Source organism: Astyanax mexicanus, chromosome 15 (genome assembly GCF_023375975.1).
Source record: "Astyanax mexicanus isolate ESR-SI-001 chromosome 15, AstMex3_surface, whole genome shotgun sequence".
NCBI lineage: Eukaryota > Metazoa > Chordata > Actinopteri > Characiformes > Acestrorhamphidae > Astyanax > Astyanax mexicanus.
Window position 1 is genome coordinate 42,014,349 of NC_064422.1, and position 26,745 is coordinate 42,041,093.

The 26,745-nt window shown below is 37.7% G+C and overlaps 1 protein-coding gene across 4 annotated transcripts in view; it reads right to left on the reverse strand.

Moving 5' to 3' along the window:
• ryr2a (ryanodine receptor 2a (cardiac)) overlaps positions 1-26,745 on the reverse strand; it is a 348,664-nt gene that overhangs the window by 162,836 nt on the left and 159,083 nt on the right. For all 4 annotated transcript variants that reach the window (XM_049464528.1, XM_049464527.1, XM_049464526.1 and 1 more), the window contains exons 14-22: positions 23,444-23,579; positions 21,832-21,927; positions 18,030-18,148; positions 16,602-16,735; positions 15,869-16,110; positions 14,053-14,245; positions 8,435-8,651; positions 6,662-6,766; positions 783-886 (exon numbers count right to left, since the gene is read on the reverse strand). In XM_049464528.1, coding sequence (XP_049320485.1) covers positions 783-886; positions 6,662-6,766; positions 8,435-8,651; positions 14,053-14,245; positions 15,869-16,110; positions 16,602-16,735; positions 18,030-18,148; positions 21,832-21,927; positions 23,444-23,579 — 1,346 coding nt within the window. The remainder of the gene's footprint in view (positions 1-782; positions 887-6,661; positions 6,767-8,434; positions 8,652-14,052; positions 14,246-15,868; positions 16,111-16,601; positions 16,736-18,029; positions 18,149-21,831; positions 21,928-23,443; positions 23,580-26,745) is intronic.

Here is a 26,745-nt window from a genome sequence, read left to right on the forward strand (position 1 = left end):
GGATATTTAATTGTAAATGAAAGAATGAATTTAAGAAACGTAAAACATCATTATATTTATATTAGTGGGGTTAATTAAAATACTAGTATATATTATATACTTATAAATATACTCAACATATAAACATCTCAGCTTTTGGTTGGTAAGGATTTCTGAATTAGAACTTTAGAAAGCTGAGTATAAAAGAGCGTTTTCACACCTGTAGTTGTTAAAGTTTCTAGTTTCTATGATCCGGATCAGTTGATGAGTTTATTAGTGTTTATTTGGAGCGTTTCTCCCTCTGTTTGGTTTGTTTTCACACAGGCATAAAAACCTAAACGCACCAAAATGCGCACCAATAAAGCACGCAAGCACATCGTCTCCTCTGATTGGTCAGAGCTGTCTGGCGCGGGAGCAAGAAAGAAAATATAGTGAGAAGATTCTGTGTTACAGTGTGTATATCTGTATATCTGTACTAAAGTGTGAAGCTGCTTTAGCACAGATTGCTAAAAAAAATTGCTGCTGCGCTTTTTTTAAACACAGGGTTTTAAAATGAGACGTGCAGCGCAGATGTGAGCAGTGAACGCAGCACAGACTGTGCTCTTAGTGTGTAAACAACATGGAGCAGCAGCAGAAACAGAGTTAGTTCATAGCAGTATATTATCAGGCTAATATATCAGATTAAAGTGCACCTTATCAGCAGTTTAGCTCAATTAAAAACAAGTATATTTAATAGCTGGGTCGATTCGTGTGTGTGTGTGTGTGTGTGTGTGTGTGTGTGTGTGTAATAGTAAAAAGCGTACTTAAGGGTCTCTAGGGACATCTGCAGGTTGTAGCTGCGCTCCTGCTCCGGAAGCTTGGAGAACTCCACCAGACACGGGTGCTGCCTCTTATTATCATCCCTTATCTAAAGAACACACACACACACACACACACACACACACACAACTGCATTAAGCGTAGCATCACCTGTGCTTGAATCACCCAGAGAGAAAAACAACACAATGCGAGTGAGTCATATTCCTGAAAAGCAGATTATCAGTAAACAGTGGGACGTGTAAAACCAGTGAAAACAGCGTTAAATCCAGGTGTTATTTATCTGCAGCAGTTTATCACCACCAGAAATACAGAATAACACTAATTACTAACTATTATACTATTATATGGATGCATGGATTAAACCAAAAACTTTTTACATATACCAACTCAAGCTTTAAAACACATTAATGAATCAATACATCAATTTTAAGCTTTAAACCAAGTTATAGATTTCTAACAGGAGAAAAGAGGAGAGCAATTAAGAGCAGATAAGAGAAAAGGACAAGTTATAAGGAGAGAAGAGGGGAGAAAATAGAGAATAACAAGAGATGAGAAGCAATGAGAGGACAAGACAAAACCAGTGAGGACTAAAATGAAAAGGAGAGGAAACAGAAGCAAAAGAAAGAAGTAGAGAGAGAAGAGAACAAGTGGTGGACGATGAGAAAGTAGTGGAGAAAAGAAGAGACAAGATGAGAAGAGAAGTAAGTAATGGAGAGAAAAGCAAAGGAAAGAGATGAGACAAGAAGAGCGTAGTGCAGAGACGAGACGAGTCTACAGTAGTAGAGAGGAGAGGAAAGGAGAGAGGAAAAAAGAAGAAAGTAGTGGAGAAGAGATGAGATGAGACGAGAAGAGACTAAAGTAGTAGAGAGAAGAGAAAAGGAGAGGTGAGACACAAAGAATTTAATGTGGAAAAGAAAAGATGAGATGAGAAGATACTAAAGTAATACAGTGGAGAGGAAATGAGAGATGAGATGAGAAGAACGTATTAAAGAGACAAGAGACAAGAGTCTAAAGTAGTAGAGAGTAGAGAAAAGTAGAGAAGAGATGATAAAGTAATGAAGAAGAGAAGAGACGAGAAAAACTAAAGAAGTAGAGAGGAGAGGAAAGGAGAGATGAGATGAGAAGGAAGTAGTGGAGAAAAGAAAAGAAAAGAAAAGAAAAGAGGGCAAAAGTAGTAGAGAGGAAAAAAGGGAGAAAAAAGTAGTGGAAAAAAGATAAGTCTAATGTAGAAGAGAAGAGAAGAGAGACAAGGAGAGTCGAGATAATAAAGTAGTAGAGAAGAGAAGAGACAAGAAGAGACTAAAGTAATAGACAGAGAGGAAAGGAGGGATGAGACGAAAAGAAAGCAGTGGAGAAGAGAAGAGGCGAGTCGAGAAGAGACTAAAGTAGTAGAGAGGAGAGAAAAGGGGAAAAACGTAGTGGAGAAGAAATGAGATCAGTCTAATGTAGTAGAAAGGAAAGGAAAAGAGAGATGAGATGAGAAGAATATAGTGGAGAAAAGAAGAGACGAGACGAGGAGAGACTAAAGTAGTAGAGAGAAGAGAAAAGCAGAAGAATGTAGTGGAGAAAAAAAAAGGCGAGTCTAGTAGAGAGGAGAGGAAAGGAGAGACGAGAAAATAAGAAAGTAATTAAGAAGAGACGAGACAAGAAAAGACTAAAGTAATAGAGAGAAGAGGAAATTAGAGACGAGACAAGAAGGAAGTAGTGGAAAAGATAAGAGGCGGGACAAGAAGAAACTAAAGTAGTAGAGAGGAGAGGAAAGGAGAAATGAGCTGAGAAGAAAGTAAAGGAGAAGAGAAGAGACGAGACGAGAATAAAGTAATACAGTGGAGAGGAAAGGAAAGATGAGATGAGAAGAGCGTATTGAAGAGACAATATAAGTCTAAAGTAGTAGAGAGTAGAGAAAAGGAGAAAAAACGTAGTGGAGAAGAAATGAGATAAGTCTAATGTAGTAGAGATGAGATGAGAAGAATATAGTGGAGAAAAGAAGAGACGAGACGAGAAGAGACTAAAGTAGTAGAGAGAAGAGAAAACAGAAGAATGTAGTGGAGAAAAGAAAAGGCTAGAGTCTAGTAGAGAGTAGAGGAAAGGAGAGACGAGAAGAGAAGATAAGAAAGTAATGGAGACGAGAAGAGACGAGACGAGGCGAGACAAGAAAAGACTTAAGTAATAGAGAGGAGAGGAAAGTAGAGACGAGATAAGAAGGAAGTAGTGGAAAAGATAAGAGACGGGACAAGAAGAGACTAAAGTAGTAGAGAGGAGAGGAAAGGAGAGATGAGATGAGAAGAAAGTAAAGTAGAAGAGAAGAAACGAAACAAGAATAAAGTAATACAGTGGAGAGGAAAGGAAAGATGAGATGAGAAGAGCGTATTGAAGAGACAAGAAGAGGTGAGACGCGATGAGTAAAGTAGTAGAGAGAAGAGAAAAGGTGAGAAGGGACGAGAAGAATGTAGTGAAAAAGAGATGAGATGAGAAGAGACTAAAGTAGTAGAAAAGAGAGGAAAGGAGAGATGAGATGAGAAGAAAGTAGTGGAGAGGAGAAAAGACTAAAGTAGAAGAGATGAGAGGAAAGGAGAGATGAGATGACAAGAATGTATTGAAGAGACAAGATGAGTCTAAAGAGATAATAAAGTAGTGGAGAGGAGAAGAGAAGAGACAAGACAAGAAGAGACTAAAGTAATAGAAAAGAGAGGAAAGGAGAGATGAGATGAGAAGAAAGTAGTGGAGAAGAGAAGAAAAGATAAGAGACGAGAAGAGACTACAGTAATAGAGAGGAGAGGAAAGGAGAGACGAGATGAGAAGAAAGTAGTGGAGAGGAGAAAAGACTAAAGTAGAAGAGATGAGAGGAAAGGAGAGATGAGATGACAAGAATGTATTGAAGAGACAAGATGAGTCTAAAGAGATAATAAAGTAGTGGAGAGGAGAAGAGAAGGGACAAGGCAAGAAGAGACTAAAGTAACAGAAAGGAGAGGAAAGGAGAGACGAGATGAGAAGAAAGTAGTGGAGAAGAGAAGAAAAGATACGAGACGAGAAGAGACTAAAGTAATAGAGAGGAGAGGAAAGGAGAGACAAGATGAGAAGAAAGTAGTGGAGAGGAGAAAAGACTAAAGTAGAAGAGATGAGAGGAAAGGAGAGATGAGATGACAAGAATGTATTGAAGAGACAAGATGAGTCTAAAGAGATAATAAAGTAGTAGAGAGGAGAAGAGAAGAGACAAGACAAGAAGAGACTAAAGTAATAGAAAAGAGAGAAAATGAGAGATGAGACAGGAAAAACATAATGGAGAAGAGAAGAGACGAAAAGAGATTAAAGTAGTATAGAGGAAAGAAAAGGAGGAGAACGTAGTGAAGAGTAGATGAGACAAGTCTGAAGTAGTAGAGTAGAGAGGAAAGGAGAGAGTGTGGAAACAGATTGTGGAAAGATGCAGATTTCATTTTCCAGCAGGACTTGGCACACTGCCCACACTACCAAAAGTACCAATTGGTCTTATATAATATTCTAATTTTCTGAGACACTGATTTTTGGGTTTTTATTGGCTGTAATCCATAATCACATAATCATTAACAATAAAATAAATAAACGCTTAAAATAGATCACTCTGTGTTTAATGCATCTATATAATATATGGATTAAATTAACTTTTCGATGATGCACCTGTATAAAAGTGTAACCTAAACGCATTTTCTTCACATTTTCTTAAGAGCCCAGATAACCCTGATGACCTGAAGTGACCCGAAAGCTGTACCGGTCAAACTAATTACCCGAGTCTGATCGATATCCGGCTCCAGCGATCAATAATCAGACTGAATCTTTATTCTGACCCGCTTTCATCTCCGACACGGCGCAGGATTCAATAACAGCAGCAGAGCCGCGTCTCCAGATTAGCCGCTCCTCTCATTAAGACTGAGATTAGGGGATTAAGAGGACAGAATTAATCAGGGTTGTTGGCGGCGTTTAATCCCGGTAATTACGCTGAATACTAAATGAAGTGTGGAGGCTCTGAGGGAGAGAGAGCAGCTGTGAGAACAATAGCAGAGCTGAGTCTGATCACCACTTCCTCAAATCTCTCATTAGATCAGTTCAGAGCGTGGAGCTCAGCGCTGGGGTCTGCATTGCTCTAGCAGCTCTAGCTGTTACCAGATTTACACTGAGAAATATATTATGACCTCCTCTTTGTTTCCCTTGGGCAGTGTCCTGTGGTAGGTGTCCTGTAGCCAGCATCCTGTGGGCAGTGTCCTGCAGGATGGCAACTTGTAGACAGTGTCCTGTGGGCAGTGCCTGTACACAGAGTCCTTATAGACATGGTCCTGTACACAGTGTCTTGTGGGCAGTGTCCTGTACACCGCCTCCTGTGTGCAGTGTCATGTGGGCAGCATTCTGTGGGCAGTTTCCTGTGGGCACTGTTCTGTGGGCATTTTCCTGTAGGCAGTTTCCTGTGGGCAGTGTTCTGTGGGCAGTGTTCTGAGGGCAGTGTCCTGTGGGCATTGTCCTATAGACAGCATCCTGAGGGCAGTGTTCTGTAGACAGTGTCCTGTAGGCAGCGTCTTTTAGGCAGCATCATGTAGGCAGCGACCTGTAGGCAGCATCCTGTGGAAAGCAACTTGTAGCCGGTGTCCTGTGGACAGTGTCCTGTAGACAGCATCCTGAGGGCAGGGTCCTGTGGGCAGTGTTCTTTGGGTAGTGTCCTGTGGGCAGCATCCTGTAGATAGCGTTGTGTGGGCAGTGTCCTGTGGGCAGAAGTGTCCTGTAGAAAGTGTTATGTGGGCATTGTCCTGTAAGAAGTGTCCTGTAGCCAGCGTCCTGTGGGCAGTTCTATGGGCAGCATCTTGTGGAAGCAACTTGTGGGCAGTGTCCTGTACACCGCCTCCTGTGTGCTGTGTCGTGTGGGCAGCATTTTGTGGGTGGTTTCCTGTAGACATCTTTCCTGTAGACAGCATTCTGTGGGTAGCATTCTGTAGACAGAGATCTGTTGACAGTGTATTGTTGACAGTGTTCTGTGGGAAGCATCCTGTAGACAGTGTCCTGTGGGCAATGTCCTCTTGACAGCATCCTGTGGGCAGCGTTCTGTGGGCAGCGTTCTATAGGTAGTGTCCTGTAGGCAGTATCCTGTTGATAGGGTTCTGTGGGCAGCATCCTGTAGACAGCATCCTGTGGGCAGCATCCTGCATACAGTGATCTGTTGACAGTGTTCTGTGGGAAGCATCCTGTAGACAGTGTCCTGTGGGCAATGCCCTGTAGACAGTATCCTCTAGACAGCATCCTGTTGATAGTGTTCTGTGGGCAGCATCCTGTAGACAGTGTCCAGTGAGCAGTGTCCTGTGGACAGAGTCCTGTGGGCAGTGTCCTGTAGAGAGTGTTCTGTAGGCAATGTTTAGTGAGCAATGTAGAAGTAGACTAGAGGATGATCAACAGAGTCAATACAGTGAAAATAGTGATTAAAAATTCCAACAGCACTGCTGCATCTGATCCACTTGTACCAGTGCATAACAGCCACCAATTAGCAACACCATATAAACCACCTAGAAACACCATAGCAACCTCCTAATAACCACTTAGCGACCCAATGAAAGCGACACCAAAGCAACCACCTACTTAGCACTCAGCAACACCAAAGCAACCATACCACAGCAAACCAATGACCAAATGACACCAAATCTACCACCTAATAAATACCACAGCAACCACTTAGTACTCAGCAAAGCCATTTTTTTAAAATCAGGAAACGTTTCGCTTGCGTATATTTTTTGTGTATTACTTGATATTTTTACAATAAAATAATAAAGAGGTAACATTGTGTTTATGATTAACATTATTATTTCTTTGTTCTTAGATACATTTTAATACAATGTGACGGTGAACTCACTGCTCCATACATCCAGCCCAGGTCGATCTTGTTCATGACCCACAGCTCGTGGATGTTTTCTGCCAGCTTCTCTCTGATTCGCTCCAGATGAGGCGGCAACACGATCTGAAATATAAAATATAAAAATCAGAATTTAAATGTACCTGACTTGTGTGATACCTGACTCAGATACACCTGGTATATGTATAGTGTAGGTGAGTAAGACAGGTGATACAGGTGTACCTGCTGTAGTGTAGATATATGCATACCTGACTGGTGTAGTATAGGTTCAGGTGTAGTGCAGGTACATATGTATGTAGGTATATATTGGATATATTTACATATATTGGAGGTATATTTTCTTTTATCTGACAGGTGTAGTACAGTTATATTTTTGGATCTGACAGGTGTAGTACAGTTATATATGTACCTGGCTGCTTTGGTACAGGTATAGCTGTACCTGGTAGGTATTTTGGAGGTATATTGCAGTTGACAGATGTAGTGCAGATATATTTATGGAGTTGACAGGTGTAGTACAGGTATATATGTACCTGGCCACTTGGGTACAGATATAGCTGTTCCTGGTATATTGTAGCTATATTGCAGTTGACAGGTATAGTACAGGTATATAATTTTGCATCTGACAGGTGTAGTACAAGTATATATTTTTGGATCAGATAGGTGTAGTACAGGTATATATTTTTGGATCAGACAGGTGTAGTACAGGTATGTATTTTTGGATATGACAGGTGTAGTACAGGTATATATTTATGTATCAGACAGGTGTAGTACAGGTATATATTTTTGGATCAGACAGGTGTAGTACAAGTATATATTTTTGGATATGACAGGTGTAGAACAGGAACATATTTTTTGATATGACAGGTGTAGTACAGGTATATATTTATGGATCAGACAGGTGTAGTACAGGTATATATTTTTGGATCAGACAGGTTTAGTATAGGTATATATTTTTGGATCAGACAGGTGTAGTACAGGTATAAATTTTTGGATATGACAGGTGTAGAACAGGTATGTATTTTTGGATATGACAGGTGTAGTACAGGTATATATTTATGGATCAGACAGGTGTAGTACAGGTATATATTTTTGGATCAGACAGGTGTAGTACAAGTATATATTTTTGGATATGACAGGTGTAGAACAGGAACATATTTTTGGATCAGACAGGTTTAGTATAGGTATATATTTTTGGATCAGACAGGTGTAGTACAGGTATATATTTTTGGATATGACAGGTGTAGAACAGGTATGTATTTTTGGATATGACAGGTGTAGTACAGGTATATATTTATGGATCAGACAGGTGTAGTACAGGTATATATTTTTGGATCAGACAGGTGTAGTACAAGTATATATTTTTGGATATGACAGGTGTAGAACAGGAACATATTTTTGGATATGACAGGTGTAGTACAGGTATATATTTATGGATCAGACAGGTGTAGTACAGGTATATATTTTTGGATCAGACAGGTTTAGTATAGGTATATATTTTTGGATCAGACAGGTGTAGTACATGTATATATTTTTGTATCTGACAGGTGTGGTACAGGCATATATTTTGTTATCTGGCAGGTGTAGTACAGGTATATATTTTTGGATTTGCCAGGTGTAGTTCAGGTATATATTTTTGGATCAGACAGGTGTAGTACAGGTATATATTTTTGTATCTGACAGGTGTGGTACAGGCATATATTTTGTTATCTGGCAGGTGTAGTACAGGTATATATTTTTGGATTTGCCAGGTGTAGTTCAGGTATATATGTGTACCTGGCTGGTGTCCACGGGTATAGGTGTGAAGGCAGCCTGGGAGAGACTGACGGTCGGCCCCAGCAGATCTCTGGTTCCTGCGTGGTCCTGCTTGTATTCCTGACTCTGCTCCACCCTCAGCTTCTCTCGGGGAAGCACCGCCTCAAAACAGGGGGCGTATCCCGTCGGCGGCAGGAACTTAAACTCACCATGACGCCCTCCCAACAGGTAGCGCACTCTAAACAACAGGAAGTGGAGATGTATTAGCACTGAGAGACCATATCTGACAGATTCAGATCTTCAGTCTCTGACTTTACTTTATCTACAAGGTGTTTCTGCTGTAGGTAGGAGTGTGTAATAATAGAGTGGAGGACAGTGAGTAAGGATTAAACACAGTGTTTAAAAACTCCAGCAGCACTGCTGCAGTATCTGATCAAGGCAGATTTTGTTTTTCTCAATCCATTTTGTTGTGCACTTGTTCCAATATTTAGGGTCATTGTCCTGTTGCATTACCCAACTTCTACAGAGTTCAGCTGATGTACAGACACTGTAGAATAAATCAATACACTTCTGAATTCATCTTGAATTTATCTTAATGATTGTAGGCTGGCCAGGCCCTGATGTCATCATGACCTCATGATGTTATCCTGTACCTATGATGCTTTAAAATTTTTGTTTGTCAGTCTGGGTTGTTTCTTTACCTTTTATTGATGAGTCTCCAAAATGAAACTCTATATTATATAGATGTTTTACACACAGAGTGATCTACAGGGGTTGGAAAATAAAACTGAAACACCTGGTTTTAGAGCACAATAATTGATTGTGGTGACGGACAGTTCTGGTGGAAACAGGAGAGTTGAGGTGCACATTGAATTCTGTCGTGATTTGATCAGCCGTGGTTTTATGTTTTTTGGATACAATCCGGGTTAGCACCCGAACATCCCTTTCAGACAGCTTCCTCTTACAGCGTCCACAGTTAATCCTGTTGGATGTGGTTGGTTCTTCTTGGTGGTATGCTGACATTACCCTGGATATCGTGGCTCTTGATGCATCACAAAGACTTGCTGTCTTGGTCACAGATGCTCCAGCAAGACGTGCACCAACAATTTGTCCTCTTTTGAACTCTGGTGTGTCCCCCATAATGTTGTGTGCATTGTAATATTTAGAGCAGAACTGTGCTCTTACCCTGCTAATTGAACCTTCACACTCTGCTCTTACTGGTGCAATAATGTGCAATTAATGAAGATTGGCCACCAGGCTGCTCCAATTTAGCCATGAAACCTCCCACACTAAAATGACAGGTGTTTCAGTTTTTAAAAAAATGAGAAAATATTTTAGAGAACTGAGAGATTTGATGGCGAGAGATTTCTCCAGATTCCCACACCAACCCACAATTCACCAGTGCTCTAATTATTCTGCATCATTTTCTCTCTGCTCAGGTCAGACTGCTGTTTCTCCCAGATCAGCAGTGCAGCATAATTACAATCAATACTAAAACAATTAATCAGGCACTGGAGGAAACAATGCGTAATTGCATTATGACAAACAGTGCAGCCACTCATACCAGTCTGTCCATCACTGGAGTGAACTGGACTGTAGAGGTGTGACCAGCAGTGATGTCAGTAACGCGTTACTCTAATCTGACCCTTTTTTTCAGTAACGAGTAATCTAACGCGTTACTATTTCCAATCCAGTAATCAGATTAAAGTTACTTATCCAAGTCACTGTGCGTTACTCTCTCTCTCTCTCTCCACCTCACTCTCTCTCACACAGACACACACACAGACACACACACACCGCTCCCTTTCCCGTCACCTTTACAATCCTCCCCTGTCTCTCTCGCGCGCGCTCGGCGTGTCTTTAGTTTCCGCCTGTTCTCATTTTTCCGCCAGTTCTCGGGCTCCCTATCTCTTTATAAAGGCGTTTTTTCCCGGCCGCGTCCCAATTCACTAGCCAGGGCAGCGGTCTGCACAGATCTGATTGGCAGAGGAGAGCGTTTGAAGATTTTGTGCCGCAGAGCGCGTATACCGTAAAGACAAGAAACGTTCTGACGCTTTAAATGAACGCTGTCAAAATTAAATACTTTTCAGTAGTTTACTGGTTTGGGTCCGCACTGGATAACGTCTGGGTCCGGACCCGGACCGCAGTCTGCAAATATGTGATCCCTGGTCTAGACCGTATACACGGTTCTGTTTTATAAAACCACTCTTTGCTGCCCTGCAGAGAACAACAAGTTCAATGTTCAGATTTACAGTGTTAAATATTTCAGGTCAAGAAAGACTTTCTTTATTTTTCTTTTTATAAAAACAAGTATTTATGTTAAGTGAAATCAAGAAAGACCATATTTTATTTTTTATAAAAAAAATAATTTATGTCAAGTTAATTCAAGAGAAATTGTCTTTTATTTTTATTAAAAAAAACTTATTTTTTCAGGAAATAGTTCAACTTTAAATGTCTAGAGATTCATTGTTGCTGTTAAAAATGCATTTTCCAATAAAGGGAGTATTGGCAAAACTGGTTATAGTTTTGAAGTTAAGGCGGCGCCGCGGCGGGAGGTGGTGTCTGCAGCTGCTGAAAGTAACTAATAAAGTAACTTGTACAGTAACTTAGTTACTTTTAAAATCAAGTAATCCATAAAGTAACTAAGTTACTTTTTAAAGGAGTAATCAGTAATCAGTAATCGGATTACTTTTCCAAAGTAACTATACCATCACTGGTGACCAGTAATGGAGATAAATGGGTTAATAAAGCCAGCAGAATAGTGGTGACCACACTACTGATAAAATATTTACAGAAAACGACGGAAAACAGATGGAGAAAAGCTTTAGGCTTTAAGCTACTATTGTTTTTCTTTAGCTATACTGTAATATACTATGCCATACACTGCCAGGAAAAAGGTATATGAAGACATTCTATGAATGTCATCTTTATTAGACTCTATAACTACATTCATAATATATCATAATGCATTCATAAGGCATTATAAACATGGCTATAAATACTTATAAAAATGCATAACCCACTAAAGCCATGTTTATTAAGCATTATGACCTGTGATCATAATACATTATAAGCTATGCTTATGATATACATGTTAAAATAGTATATATCTATCGTTAAAAATCTAGTCCCACAATGAACGTCTGTCACTTTACTTAAGAGCGCACAAAGACCTGTTATAATACATTATAATTAACTATAACTAATATTATATTCAAGACTAGTATAATTCATAAGAGGTTAAAAATATATTTATAAGATTATTGAGGGTGTGTTCATAAGTTAGAAGCTTTTTTAGTCATGATACAAGTCTACAAGCTGGGACTGAGTTTCTTGATATTGATGTATAACATGTTATAAACACAGCTATTAATGCATTATAATCACAGTTTATGATGCATAATAAACATGGCTATGATGAATTATAGAGTTTTATAAATATGTATGTTTATAATGCCTTATGAATGCATTATAATGTGTTATAAATATATGTATAGAGTCTTATAGAGATGACATTCATAGAAAGTGTGACCGATTTTTGCTTATTCAGTACTACTAAAAAGTTTGGACCTTAAATTCAGTGTATTTTAAAATGTTCTGTATTGTAGATTATTACTAAATTCACCCAAACTATGCAGAGAAACATATACAATTATTTAGCAAACACAAAAGTGTTAAACAAACCAGAATGTATTTTATATTTCACATTCTTTAAAGTAGCACCACTTGCTTAGATTAGACAGTTTTACTCATCTTGGCTGGATTTTCTCAGTCAGCTTTATGAACAGGGTTCATACACATTTTAACAATTTTCATGATTTTTAACACATCAGTGCAGACATGCACGATAAAACCAAAAATTAACTAAAGCTATACGTAAAATTGATTATAGAAGGTCTCTGTAATAAAACAAATAATGAAATATACCACTTTAAATAATACATTTTCCTGATTATTTCATTTACACATCATTTTACTTGACTTGCTATCTTTATCTTTGACAGTGTTGTGTAAACTAAGATTTTTCAAATTGATGTTTAATTTCATGATGTCTCTTAATATTAAACTCCTTAATTACGGCAACTTTTAGACTCTCTGTCCCGTTTTTCTGCGCTAGAAATGCGCACTCTCTCCACTTTTACACTCTTTGACCCGTTTTTCTGCGCTAGAAATGCGCACCCTCTCTGCTTTTAGACTCTTTGGTCCGTTTTTTTCTGCGCTAGAAATGCGCTCCCTCTCCGCTTTTAGACTCTTTGGTCCGTTTTTCTGCGCTACAAACGTGCACTCTCTCCGCTTTTAGACTCTTTGGCCCGTTTTTCTGCGCTAGAAATGCGCACTCTCTCCGCTTTTAGACTCTTTGGCCCGTTTTTCTGCGCTAGAAATGCGCACTCTCTCCGCTTTTAGACTCTTTGGTCCGTTTTTCTGCGCTAGAAATGCGCACTCTCTCCGCTTTTAGACTCTTTGGCCTGTTTTTCTGTGCTAGAAACGCGCACTCTCTCCGCTTTTAGACTCTTTGGCCCGTTTTTCTGCGCTAGAAATGTGCACTCTCTCCGCTTTTAGACTCTTTGGCCCGTTTCTGACACCTAGCGTTCAAACTTTGAATCTCACATTATAAAAACCTGCTTAACAGCGGGCCAACTTTCATTCTATTCATTCTAAAAAAGGAAACGGGCCGCCAATGGCCCGCTGGCTGTAGTTTGGACACCTCTGGCGTAGAGGCTAAATTACTGAATTAACGACTGAATTAATGAGCTGATGTATTTTGAAAAAGTTCACTCTGTTGCATAGATTAAGTTGGTTGTTGTTGTGCAGTGGATAACACAGGCTAAAGAGCCAATAATACTCCCCTCTGAATTGCAAAAGAGCAAGTGTTTAGCGCAGTTAGTGGATATTGCTAATGCTAATGCTGCTCCAGCAGTGCTAGCCAGGGTTAGCAGCAGGCTACAGGCTGATAATACTCATCTCTAAATGGTGAAAGAGCTAGGGCTTAGAGCTGTTAGCAGCTAATGCTAATACTGCTCCAGCCTTGGTGCTGGAGAAACTTCACTGAAACTCCTATAGAATTTATACATAATGAGCACTGAATTGTAAGGTGCACTGTCGATTTTTTGTAAAATTAAATGATTTTAAAAGCGCCTTATAGTGCAAAAAAATACAACACATATATTAGATAGTAATACATTAAGAAAATGCTTATTATACTACAGTTAGTTCCGACCCTGCAATGTGATTGGCTGAGAGGCGTTCTATGAGTGCCGTTATTAGTTGGTAATGCACTGTAACTGAAGATCTCCATGTATTACTGTATTACTACACCACATACAGGTAACCTAGCAACCATGCAGCGCTTACAAGCCAAACTGCACAGCTACAAACAGAGCAGTAATGGACCAATTTTAACTTGCAAACAGACCATATTTTCATGTCCTCTTTAACTCTAAAACATAAACAGTAATAATGGAACTGTGGTATAATAATCGCAATAATATACTATTTGTGCTATAATGTGTAATATTGGCACTGCAGGGCTGATCTACGGCCGCAACACAGCAGTGCCAATATTACGCCTTGTAGCATGAAACCCGAGTGTATTATAGCTTGATAACTCCTCTGATAAGGTGTATAAAGGTGTTACTCACTTGACGCCGGCGGAGAAGCTGACCACAGGGAAGAAGAGGCCGTCGGAGTTGAAGTTCTCGAACATGCCCTGAACCGGCTGACCGTTAATACGGAAGGATATGCTGGGAGCGCTGAGGTCCAGACAGCAGCTGACCACGTCATCCGCACACAGCAGGTGCTGATTAGGAGAACTGACCGTCCGAGCTATACAACCTGACCATCCAGAAACACACACACACACACTAATAAATACAGTAAAGGTATTATAAATGTGTACTAAACCAGGATTTACACTTACATTTTAGTGTGATGTGTATATATAAAATATATATATATATACGTATATATATACGTATATATATATATATATATATATATTTTTTTTTTTTTTTTTTTTGGTCATCAAACACAAAAGCTAACATACATAATTACATACATATATTATCTTACTGAAATCACATTCAAAGAGTATAGCTTTATTTGGACACACCTTCCAATTCAATGTTTTTTTTCTTATACATTAATTTTAAAGACAGATAATCAGAAGACATTTTAACTAGGAGGATCTTACAATTTATTATCACTTCTGCTTTATATTTAATTTATTTTCTACACTGTAGATTAATATTAAAATCATGAAAACAATTAAGGGACACACATGGAATTACATACATTAATAAACAGTAAAAAAATGTTCTCCTGGTCTAAACCTGATTAACTGAGATGGTGAGCGAATGTGTTACTGATTCATTTGAAATCAGTAACACGTTTTTTTTTTATGTGCAATTAACTACACCACCGACTTTTACCCCAACACACAGATTTTTTTTTTTTTTGCTTGTGGTGAGAACAGGATCTGGTCTCAATCCTTCCCAGCTATCAAATATACTCCTTTTTCCTGTTTAATGGAGCTAAACTGCTGATAAGGCCCAGTTTAATTTAATATATTATCCAGTTATTACACAAATATACAAGTATATACTAAAATAATAATAATAATAATAATAATAATAATTATTATTATTATTATTATTTTTATTATTATTATTATTATTATTATTATTATTATTATTATTATTATTGTTATTATTTTTTACTAGTTTACTAGTTTTGTATTATCGGTTTTTGACTTTGATTTTCTTTTATTATTATTGCTTTTTTTATTATTATTATTTTTAGTTCATTTATTTATTTGTATTTTTATTGTATTATGTAAAAGTTAATTTTAGCTAATTTGAACTCATTTTTGTTGTATTAGTCTTATTTTCTTTTTATCTTAATTTTTTTAATCAATTAAACCATACTTTATTATAATCATTAATTTTATGTTTTTCTATTTTATTTTATTCTAATTCTATTTTTATATTTATCTATTTTTATATTTTATTTACTGCGATTTTAAAATAATTAAATTTAGCTATTATTTTCTCTGTCATGTCAATCCCTGTTTTTTAAATGCCCGGCTACATTAAAAAAGAAGGTTCCCTTAATAAAGGTTTATTGATTATTTGATTGATATAGTAGTATTTTAGTATTTTAATTAACACCGCTGATATAAATATAATTGAATTTTACATTTCTTACATTCATTCCTTTATTTACATTTAAATATCCACTATGAAAAAAAAATGTGATTAATTGCAGTTAATCACAGAATACAGTTGTGATTAATCTGACACATTTTTTTAATCCATTGAAACCACTAATATTTAGATATTTTTATTTAGGGATTTACTGCATTTGCTCATTATTACAGAATTATTACAGTTAAATTTCTGTCATTCAACACATGTTGCATTTTTCTTCACATATGTAAATCAGAATGACAGGTGTTACCTGACCACAGGTGTAGACCATCAAAGCCGTATGAGTAGAGGTCATCCCCGACTCCGTTTCCCCCCCAGCCCTCACCCCCACCTGGGTAAGGTGAGTACCCGGGCGTGGAGGCCCAGCCCACTCTCAGGTGCGTGGCCTCCGCCGTCACGAACGGCTCCACGTTATCCACGATCAGCTCATAATACCACTTCCTGTACTGGGCGGAGCCTTCGCTCACTCCGAGGAAGATGTTCGGCCTCATGCTGAAAAAACAAAGAGAAAAGAAACCTGCTCTGAAAAGCTCTGATCGCCTGTTCGAATCCTATTTATGCAGCTTGCCATCAGCTGCCGGAGCCCTGAGAGAGCACAATTGGCTTTGCTTGCTCTCTCTCTAGGTGGGTACAGTAGATGGCGCTCTTTCTCCTCATCACTCCTAGGGTGATGTGGATCAACACAAGGCTGCGTCTGTGAGCTGATGTATCAGAACCGAGTCACTGCTCTGCTGTCCTCCGAGTGTTAGCGCTGTGATGCTACTCGGCAATGCTACAGCTATCAGCAGCAGCTCAAAAAGAGGCGGAGTCTGACTTCACATGTATCGGAGGAGGCGTGCGCTATTCTTCACCTTTCTTGTGCTGGATCATCACAAGAAAGATGTGATAGGGGGAGTCCTAATGAGTGGGTTGTGTAATTGGTCGTGTAAACTTAATCATTCCCTCTGTATATGGAAAAGGAGGAGGAGTTAAGTGATGTGTACCTGCTGACGTGATTGGCCAGACGGGTCTGCAGTAACAGGTCTCTCCCGGGCAGCAGGTTATCACAGATCAGGTGCTGGTTAGAGCGAACAGCCACACCATGACACACACACAGAGAGCACAGCACGTCCAGGACCTGAGTGAGAACACAGAGGCAGGTCAAAATCTATCCTTCAATATATCCTTGTACCTGGACTTTTTTTCAGACAGAAAGACAGACAGACAGACAGACAGATAGAGATAGATAGATACTAGGGGTGGGCGATATGGCTCTAAAATAATATCACGATATTTCAGGGTATTTTTCCGATATACGATATACTTGGCGATATAGGAAAACTAAAATAATTCATTCATTTCAGGAACATAGTATAATAGTATAACAGTATAATCATAATGTGGCAAAATAAATAATATAGCATAAAATAATATAATGCAGCAAAAATATTGCAGAATATTTAGTGCATGCATATAAACGGCAAACTATAACAATCATACAATAAATAAACCTAAAGCTTCACAGTAAATAATAGACTACTTTTAAGACAGAACAGCCCTATTATCACGATATGGATTTTTAATATCATGATATTTCTGTATCACGATATATTGTATACGATATAATATTGCCCATCCCTAATAGATACTTTATTGATCCCCGAGAGGAAATTCTAGAAACAGGGAGACAGACAGACAGATGGAAGCTGGACGATCACCCACTATCAAACCAAGCTGAACTGCTTGAATTTCTGCACCAGGAGTAAAGCAGCATAAAGTTATCCAAAAGCAGTGTGTAAGACTGGTGGAGGAGAACATGATGCCAAGATGCATGAAAAAAAACTGTGATTAAAAACCACCAGGGTTATTCCACCAAATATTGATTTCTGAACTCTTAAAACTTTATGAATATGAACTTGTTTTCTTTGCATTATTTGAGATCTGAAAGCTCTGCATCTTTTTTTTTTGCTATTTCAGTCATTTCTCATTTTCTGTAAATAAAATCCTCTAAATGACTATAATATTTTTATGTGGAATTTGGAAGAAATGTCTGTAGTTTATAGAATACAAAAATGTTCATTTAACTGAAGCATAAACCTATAAATAGCAAAATCAGAGAAACTGATTCAGAAACTGGAGTGGTTTCAATTCCAGATAGATGGATGGATGGATAGATAGATAGATAGAGAGAGAGAGAGAGAGAGAGAGAGAGAGAGAGAAAGTATTGGAGAATTGGAACACTTTATTTTTTTTTAAATACAAAAAAATGTTCAAACCTGCAAAAATCTGGTTTAATATTCAGCCTTCGGACAAATATTTCATAAAAAAAAAATCTTATTACAGCTGCCACACACACACACACACACATACTGTATGTCCGATTAAAGTGTGTTAATGACGCAGATAACCATTAGAACGTGTGTGTTTCTGACCTTATGGTTCCGGCCGTGTTTGTCCAGTAGAGAGATGATGGATTTGATGTGTCCCTCTTTGATGATGTTGAGAGCTTCAGGACTCTCCACCAGAACACAGTGCAGCACCTCCAGAATCCCTGCATACACACACACACAAACACACACACACAAACACACACACACAAAAAGCATGTCACTTCCTTAAAATACACAAAAAAACAGCTCGATACATCTCTATAGAGCTGTATCTCTACAGCGAAGCGCTCTCCAAGGTGCTGAACTTTATCCATCGCACTGCTGTAGAACCATAGGATTTTTAGAAGTATTTGAGGAATAAAGGGTTTAACGTTAAACGTTAAATTAAAAACGAACAAAAAATAAATAAGTTAAAACCATTTGGAGAACTAAAGAACAGTTTTATAAATCCTTATTTAAAATGTCTTTAAATAAGAATTTATAGAACATATTTGGGCATTAAACAGTGCCATAAACATTATATTTTTATTATTTATTTCTAATTATATTTCTATTTTTCTTCCCAATTAAGCTAAGTGGATTTGTCCCACACATTCAGGTGTGATGTCACAACACAAGGAGTGTGAAGACTATACATGTGAAGTCAGACTCCACCTCTTTCTGAACTGCTGCTGATGCGGCATTGTCGAGTAGTGACTTGGTTCTGATACATCAGCTCACAGAGGCCGTAGCATTGTGCTGATCCACATCACCCTAGGAGTGATGAGGGGAAAAAGCACCATCTATTGTATCCACCCAGAGAGCAAGGCCTATTGTACTCTCTCGGGGCTTTGGAAGTTGACGACAAGCTGCATGACTGGGATTCGAACCAGAACCAAAATCCAAATCTTTTAAGGAACCTTTTAAAGAATTGCAGGTCTAGATTTAGAGAAATAAATAGTCCTGAAAGCTTTAGAAGTTATTGAAGAGTTTTAGACAATTTTTAGGACGTAAGATAAAAAGATATGGATAAAAAGGGTTTCTTAATCTTTTGAGGCTCTGAAGACAGACAGTCTGCTGAAAGCTTTGTTTTTATATCAAAGTGCAGAAACAGTGGCAGATCTGAAGTCATCCCTCCGAGATCTGCACAAACACACACACACACACACACACACACACACAGCTCATCACACACAGCTGCAGCATCTGTCTGCCTGCTAATGATACTGAATCCAGTACTATCCTAAACACAACAAAGTGTGTACATGCAAACAGTGATAAAACTCTTGCATCTGGACTGCAATAAAAAAAAGGAGGACCAGTGATTTTTTAGGCTTTTTCTCGGTCACATGACATCACAGCATTCAGTAGCTCCTCCATTTCCACTCGCTATTGCGTTATTACGTGGATTTTACGTGGAAACTTGTGCCCAAAGTGTAATTACGGTGCACGGCAGTGGACAAATGAATTAATTTGTTAATAATTAACTATTATTAAACGCGAGGAGACGAAACTCAGAGATGTGCGTCCGGACGGGACTAAAATTACCGGAGGAGCACGGAGTTCAGAGAAAAACAGTAGATAATTCAACCTTTTTTTAGAAAAACACGTACATGGTCGTTCTGGACAGGAATAAAATCACAGAGGACTCGCATAAAAGAGAAAATTAGGGCTTTACGCAGAAGTTTGGACACACCTTCTCATTTAATGTTTGTTGTCCTACATTATAAATGAAAACTGAAGTCATGCAGACCTTGAAGGAACACATAAAAAATAAACAGTTTTCAGCAGAGAAATCTGTGTATTTTAACATCCAGCGCTAAGTTCACTTTGAAATAAAAGGGTTTTTAAAGAATTTTGAAGAGTTTTGGTTACTCAGGGCCCCCCAACAGCAAGAACTGCTAAATTAAAAGGGTCTCATGTATTCGGTCACCTTACTTTTAAGAATCTGAGAATTAATAAGAATCTGAGAACCCTGGGAATATTTCTGTGGAAAGAAGTTTACAACTATATTTGAGGGTTAAGTGGATTAAAAATAATTACAATTTAAATCGTAATCACAATTTTCTGTGGAAAAAAAAAAAAAAAAACAATTAGATAATTTGCCCAAATCGTGCAGCCCTAACTTTTTTATTTATTTTTATTTAGAATTATTTAGTTAACAAAAAAAAGTTAAACAAACCAGAATATGGTTAATATTTTAAATTCTTCATTTTTCTCAGTTAAGTAGTAAAGTAGTGAAGAGGTAGAGTTACAGGTATACAGTGAATAGTGAATATTTGAGTAATGCTCTAATCCAGATTATGAGAAGCAACAACTACTCAACTAAATACATAAAATGCACTAAATACATAAAAGAGCTGTTATTATTAAAATAAAAGCTTAAATACATATTTAAAAAAGGGGGTATTTTAAGCAGCATATATACAGATATCCATCAGTATTCATGTCCCTCGCTCTCTCTGAGTCACTGAGACGACTCTGCAGAGGCAGATCAGACGTCTGACTCACTTTTTTAACCCTTTAATGGTGACGAGAATCTAAAGCTATTTCTGTAATTCAGTCTACTTTGTTCTATTAATGGGGCTTTTTTAAAAATGCTTCTTAAAACTCTCTCTTTTTTAATGTGATCTACAGTATATGCATCAAATCAAATCAAATCAAATTTATTTGTATAGCGCTTTTTACAGCAGGTGTTGGCACAAAACAGCTTTACAGAAACATGATTACAGGACAAAGAATCAGGCAAAACATTAAACATAGAAAATACAGAATACAGAACCCCCAGTGAGCGCGGAGGCAAGGAAAAACTCCCTCAGAGCTGCAGGAGGAGGAAGAAACCTTGGGAGGACCAAGACTCACATTTGAGGGGGGACCATCCTACCACTGGTCAAACGGCTTTTAAATGAAAATTTAAAAAGTCTTTTATACATCCATATAGGTTTTATGTACTCAGGAGTGTAATAGCGCCACTAATGGCTTGGATGTAATCTGTAGCTCTTTAGGGCATCCATGATGCCCTAAAGAGCAGAGCTTCACATGAAGTTTCGGTTTCATCTTCTCCAGCATCGCATGACAGGAGCTATCAAGGAGTGTCAGCAGCTTGGTTTATCAGCAAGAACGGGTTTCAGCTCAGTGTAAAAAGGCTTTTTGTTACTATGCCATTTTTTAATTGAGTAATAATCATCAATTTCTTATTATTTATTTATTTTATTTATTTTTATGTGTTTATTATAACTTTTTTTTATTTTAATAATTTTATTTTATATTTTGCTTTATTTTATATTTTATACATTCTTTACTTTGTATGTCAACTTGTATTTATGTCTTTTACAATTTTCTATTTTTTAACATATATATTTTATTCATATATATATTAAATTTTTATTTACAATTGTTATTTATTTTATTATTTTGTATTATTTGACTACTTATTATTTCTAATTTCTTACTAAATGTTTTCAGACCCTTTTATGCTGGTGTTTTATCTACAGGGTGTTTCAGCTGTAGGTAGGAGTGTGTAATAGAGAGTGGAGGACAGTGAGTGATGATTAAACACAGTGTTTAAAACCTCCAGCAGCACTGCTGCTGTATCTGATCCACCCTCGGGTGGTCATAATATTCTGACTGGACTCTGTTTGCTGTACTTCTCTCAGCACAGTAAGGAAGAGACGGCTGACGATGGGAGATAAAGGAGATGAAGTGAAGACGGCAGATTAGTGTGATTAAATAATAATCAAATTATAGTAAACAAATTAATTGATATTAAACATAATCATCGGCTGCAGCTCTATTAGGTGATATGCTGGAATATAACACACACACACACACACACACACACACACACGGTATCTTCACTGCATACCTGATGAAGCCTCCAGTCTTTCCAGGCGACTGATCAGCCAATCCAGCGAGCCGGAAAACTGAGCACAGTTCTTCCTGTTACCCCTGATCAAAGCAGCTGGAGAGAGAGAGAGAGAGAGAGAGAGAGAGAGAGAGAGATTAAAGAAGTGTGAGGTAAAGACAGAGAGACAGAAAGAGACAGACAGACAGAGAGAGAGGTACAGAGAGAGGTAAAAAGAGAGAGAGAGAGAGAGAAAGAGTGAGATTAAAGAAGTGTGAGGTAAAGAAAGAGATATAAAGAGACAGACAGACAGAGAGAAGTATAGAGAGGTAAAAAGAGAGAGAAGTAGAAAGAGTGGTAGAGAGGGTGAGCGAGAGAGAAATGGGACAGAGAGAAAGAAAGGTAAAGAGAGAGGTAAAAAAATAGGTAGAGAGAGAGTGGGTGAGAGGTAAAGAAAGAAGCAAAGCGAGAGATAGATAGACAGATATATAGAGGGAGAGAGTAGGAGGCAGAGAGAGAGAGAGAGGGGTAAAGAGAGAGAGAGAGGTAAAGAGAGAGATAAAGAAAGGTAAGGAGAGAGAGATTGAGGAAGAGTGAGTTACAGAGAGAGATAGATAGAGATATAGAGGGAGAGTGTGAGAGGCCAACAGATAAAGGTAAAGAGAGGTAAAGAGTGAGAGAGAGAGTGAGAAAGTGAGAGTTAAAGAGAGGGAAAGAGAGAGAGAGATATTAAGGAAGAGTGAGGTAAAGAAAGAAACATATAGATTATATAGATATGTTTTATTGCATTAGAGAAATAGTTTTATACACTGAAGCTGCTGTAAATTTAAATGGTATATTATTCATAAAATTATAACAATATAGACACTGGAATGTGAATCTCAAATAGCAAGAGAGAGCGATAGAGAGAGCGATAGAGAGAGAGAGAGAGAGAGCGATAGAGAGAGAGAGAGAAAGAGAGAGAAAGAGAGAGAAAGAGAGAGGAAACTGATGACTGAGCTATATCCTGTTTAATAGTTAATGAGCTGTAATTGTGTGAAGGATCCGAGAGTTCAGTAGATGGACAGTGTGTGACACACAGAGCCTTCTGGGAAATATGGAGAAAGATTTATTCATAGTGTGACTCCGGCTGCTGATGGAGAAACAGCATGACCTACTGTACTCTCTCTCTCAGACTCCGGCTGCTGATGCAGAACAGCATGGCCTACTGTACTCTCTCAGACTCTGGCTGCTGATGGAGAAGCAGCATGATCTACTGTACTCTCTCTCTCTCAGACTCCAGCTGCTGATGCAGAAGCAGCATGACCTACTGTACTCTCTCTCTCTGACTCTGGCTGCTGATGGAGAGGCAGCATGATCTACTGTACTCTCTCTCTCTCTCTCAGACTCCGGCTGCTGATGCAGAAGCAGCATGACCTACTGTACTCTCTCTCTCAGACTCCGGCTGCTGATGCAGAAGCAGCATGACCTACTGTACTCTCTTTCTCAGACTCTGGCTGCTGATGGAGAGGCAGCATGACCTACTGTATTCTCTCTCAGACTGGCTGCTGATGATATATATATATATATATATATATACATATATATATATATATATATATATATATGTATATATATATATGTACTCTCTCACCCAGTAGTTCATAGAGGGAGTTGAGAATGGACTTCCAGGACTCTCCAGCTTCCCGTCCCGCCACTTCCGCAAAATGAGCTGCACTGCTGTACACATGTAGACGATCAATACACTCCAGCACCAGGTTTATCATTCCCTACACAGGAGATAAAACACGCATAAACACACACATTCAAATCAAAGTTCACATTGTTCGCACATGGATCTTACTTGTAATTCCTTTTAATCCATAATCAATCCACTTTAACCCATCCTGAACTGTATTCCTCATCACCTGAACACTCATCACACTCACCAGTTTCTCATCAGACTATTTGTATAGCTATATGTTTAGTTCGCTGGTCATTTTGCAAAGTATTGCCAACTTTCACTCCTAGCAAACTGAGCATTTTTTCTGTGTGTTTTATCATGACATTACTGTGTAGGACCTTTTTTGTTTTGTCAACTGGTTATATCTGGTTAATAACTCCAGTTATTTATATTTCCAATTTTATACTTGGTAAATGGTGTGCTGGCATAAGTGATTTGTTCCAATTCTCAGGGCTCGGGCTGATTGTCATTTTATACTTGCCAATCAGGGTGTTGGCACAATTGGAGTGATTCAGGCCAATTGTCATATTATACTCGAAAACCGGGGACACAAGTGATACTTGGCAACTGGGGTGTTGACAAAAGGGATTTATTTAGTTTCTCATCTTATACTCGGTAAACAGTGTTGTTTGCACAAGTGATTCGTTCCGATTCTCATATTATCCTTGGCAACCGGGGTGCTGGCACAAGTGGCTTGGGCTAATTGTCATATTATGCTTGCCAAAGAGGGTACTGGCACAATTGGAGCGGCTCAGGTCGATTGTCATATTATACTCGGCAACCGCGGTGTTGGCACTAGGGGCTTGAGCTGATTGTCATATTACACTTAGCAACTGGGGTATTGGCACAAGCGGTTCATATTATATCCAGCTACCGGGGTGTTGGGACATGTTGCTCTGGCTGACTCTAATATTATACTTGGCAACCGGGTTCTTGGCACAATAATTTTAGGCTGATTCTCATAATATACTCTGCAACTGTGGTATTGGCACAAGTGGCTTGGGCCGATTCCAATATTATACTTGGCAACCAGGGTGTTGGCACAAGTGGCTTGGGCCGATTCCAATATTATACTTGGCAACCAGGGTGTTGGCATAAGTATCTCGGGCTGATTGCCATATTATACCCAGCTACCGGGGTGTTGGCACAATGGGCTTGGGCTGATTCCCATATTATACTCAGCACCCGGGGTATTGATTGCTGTTCTTGACCTAGATGTAAGCCGAGTATTTGGGCCAGAATTGGGCCCAGATTTAAACCCGACCCAGCCTAAGTGATTTTTTGCTATCTGGGAATCTAACCCACTTCTTTTTATTAAACCTTCCTTTAACGTTTCACACCCATGAGTGTCTGATTCATCCCTTAAACGTTACAAATACTGTGATTACATTGAATAGAACCCAGTGTCAGAACAATCCATCAATATGAAATAAACATATGTACGCAGTGTGTTGGGGTTATGAATGTTGCTGTTTCTGTGGTGGAGAGGTGAAGCTGAGCTACAGAGAGTGAGACGAAGGTCATAATGTGATGGAAATGTGTTTTGGTGCCGAGGGGCTTTCACACTGATGGCTGCTGAGTGGAAAACTTAATGGAGATTTATGGAAGAGTAATACAATACAGCACTTCACTCAATCTGAATCTCTCACTCTCTGTCTCTGTCTTTCTCTCTCTCGTATACAAGGATACACATGGAAGGTTGGTCAGATTTACCCTATACGCAACCTGGGTCAGTTTCCAGGTTGCCTGAACAGTGAACATATGGCTCATGATAACGACTAATGCCTATTTTCTTGTATATTGTAGATATTGTAAACTATAGGACCAAAAGTTGGTACACACTAAGGGCTCTATTTTAGCAGTTTATAAGCGAGCAGTCAACCGGGCACCGTGCATCTTGATTTAGAGCGTGTCAGTGTGTCTTTGCTATCTTAACGACAGGAAAAGTACACATTGCACGTCTAGAAATATGCAAAAGGCATGTAATTATCTAATTATCTTAATTAATCATGGATGTGTTTTGGCTGTAACATGCAATAAACCAAACACACACACTCACACACACACACACACATTTCCACATTGAGTTTGTATCATTTAAAGATGATCAATATCATTGTGTTGTCGACAGTTGATGAAAGTATCTAATAAAGTAACTTGAAAGTAACTTAGTTACTGTTAAAATCAAGTAATTCATTAAGTAACTTAGTTACTTTTTAAATCGAGTAATTCATAAAATAATTAAGTTACTTTTAAAATCATGTAATTCATAAAGTAACTTAATTACTTTTTTAAATAAAGTAATTCATAAAGTAACAGTCACTTTTAAAATCAAGTAATTCATAAAGTAACTTCATTACTTTTTTAAATCATGTAATTCATAACGTAACAGTCACTTTTAAAATCAAGTAATTCATAAAGTAACTTAATTACTTTTTTAAATCATGTAATTCATAACGTAACAGTCACTTTTAAAATCAAGTCATTTATTAACTTAGTTACTTTTTAATATCAAGTAAATGATAAAATAACTTAGTTACTGTATAAATCACATTATTCATACTTTTTAAATCAAGTAATTAATAAAATTATTAAGTTACTTTTAAAATCATGTAATTCATAAAGTAAGTTAATTACTTTTTTAAATCAAATCATTCATAAAGTAACAGTCACTTTTAAAATCAAGTAATTAATAAAGTAACTTAATTACTTTTTTAAATCAAGTAATTCATAAAGCAACAGTCACTTTTAAAATCAAGTAATTTGGTAACTTAGTTACTTGATAAGTAAATGATAAAATAATTTGGTTACTGTTTAAACCAGGTTATTCATAAAGTAACTTAGTTATTTTTTTAAATCAGGTTATTCATAAAGTACCAGTTACTTTTAAAATCAAGTAATTGATAAAGTAACTTAATTACTTTTTTACATCAAGCAATTCATAAAGTAACTTAATTACTTTTTAAATCAAGTAATTCATAAAGTAACTTAATTACTTTTTTAAATAAAAAAGTAACTTAATTACTTTTTAAATCAAGTAATTCATAAAGTAACTTAATTACTTTTTTAAATTAAGTAATTCATAAAGTAACTTAATTACTTTTTTAAATCAAGTAATTCATAAAGTACTTTTTTAAAGGAGTAATCAGTTATCAGTAATCAGATTACTTTTAAATAAGTGGTGGTAAAATCCAAAGTCTAAGGAATCCAAT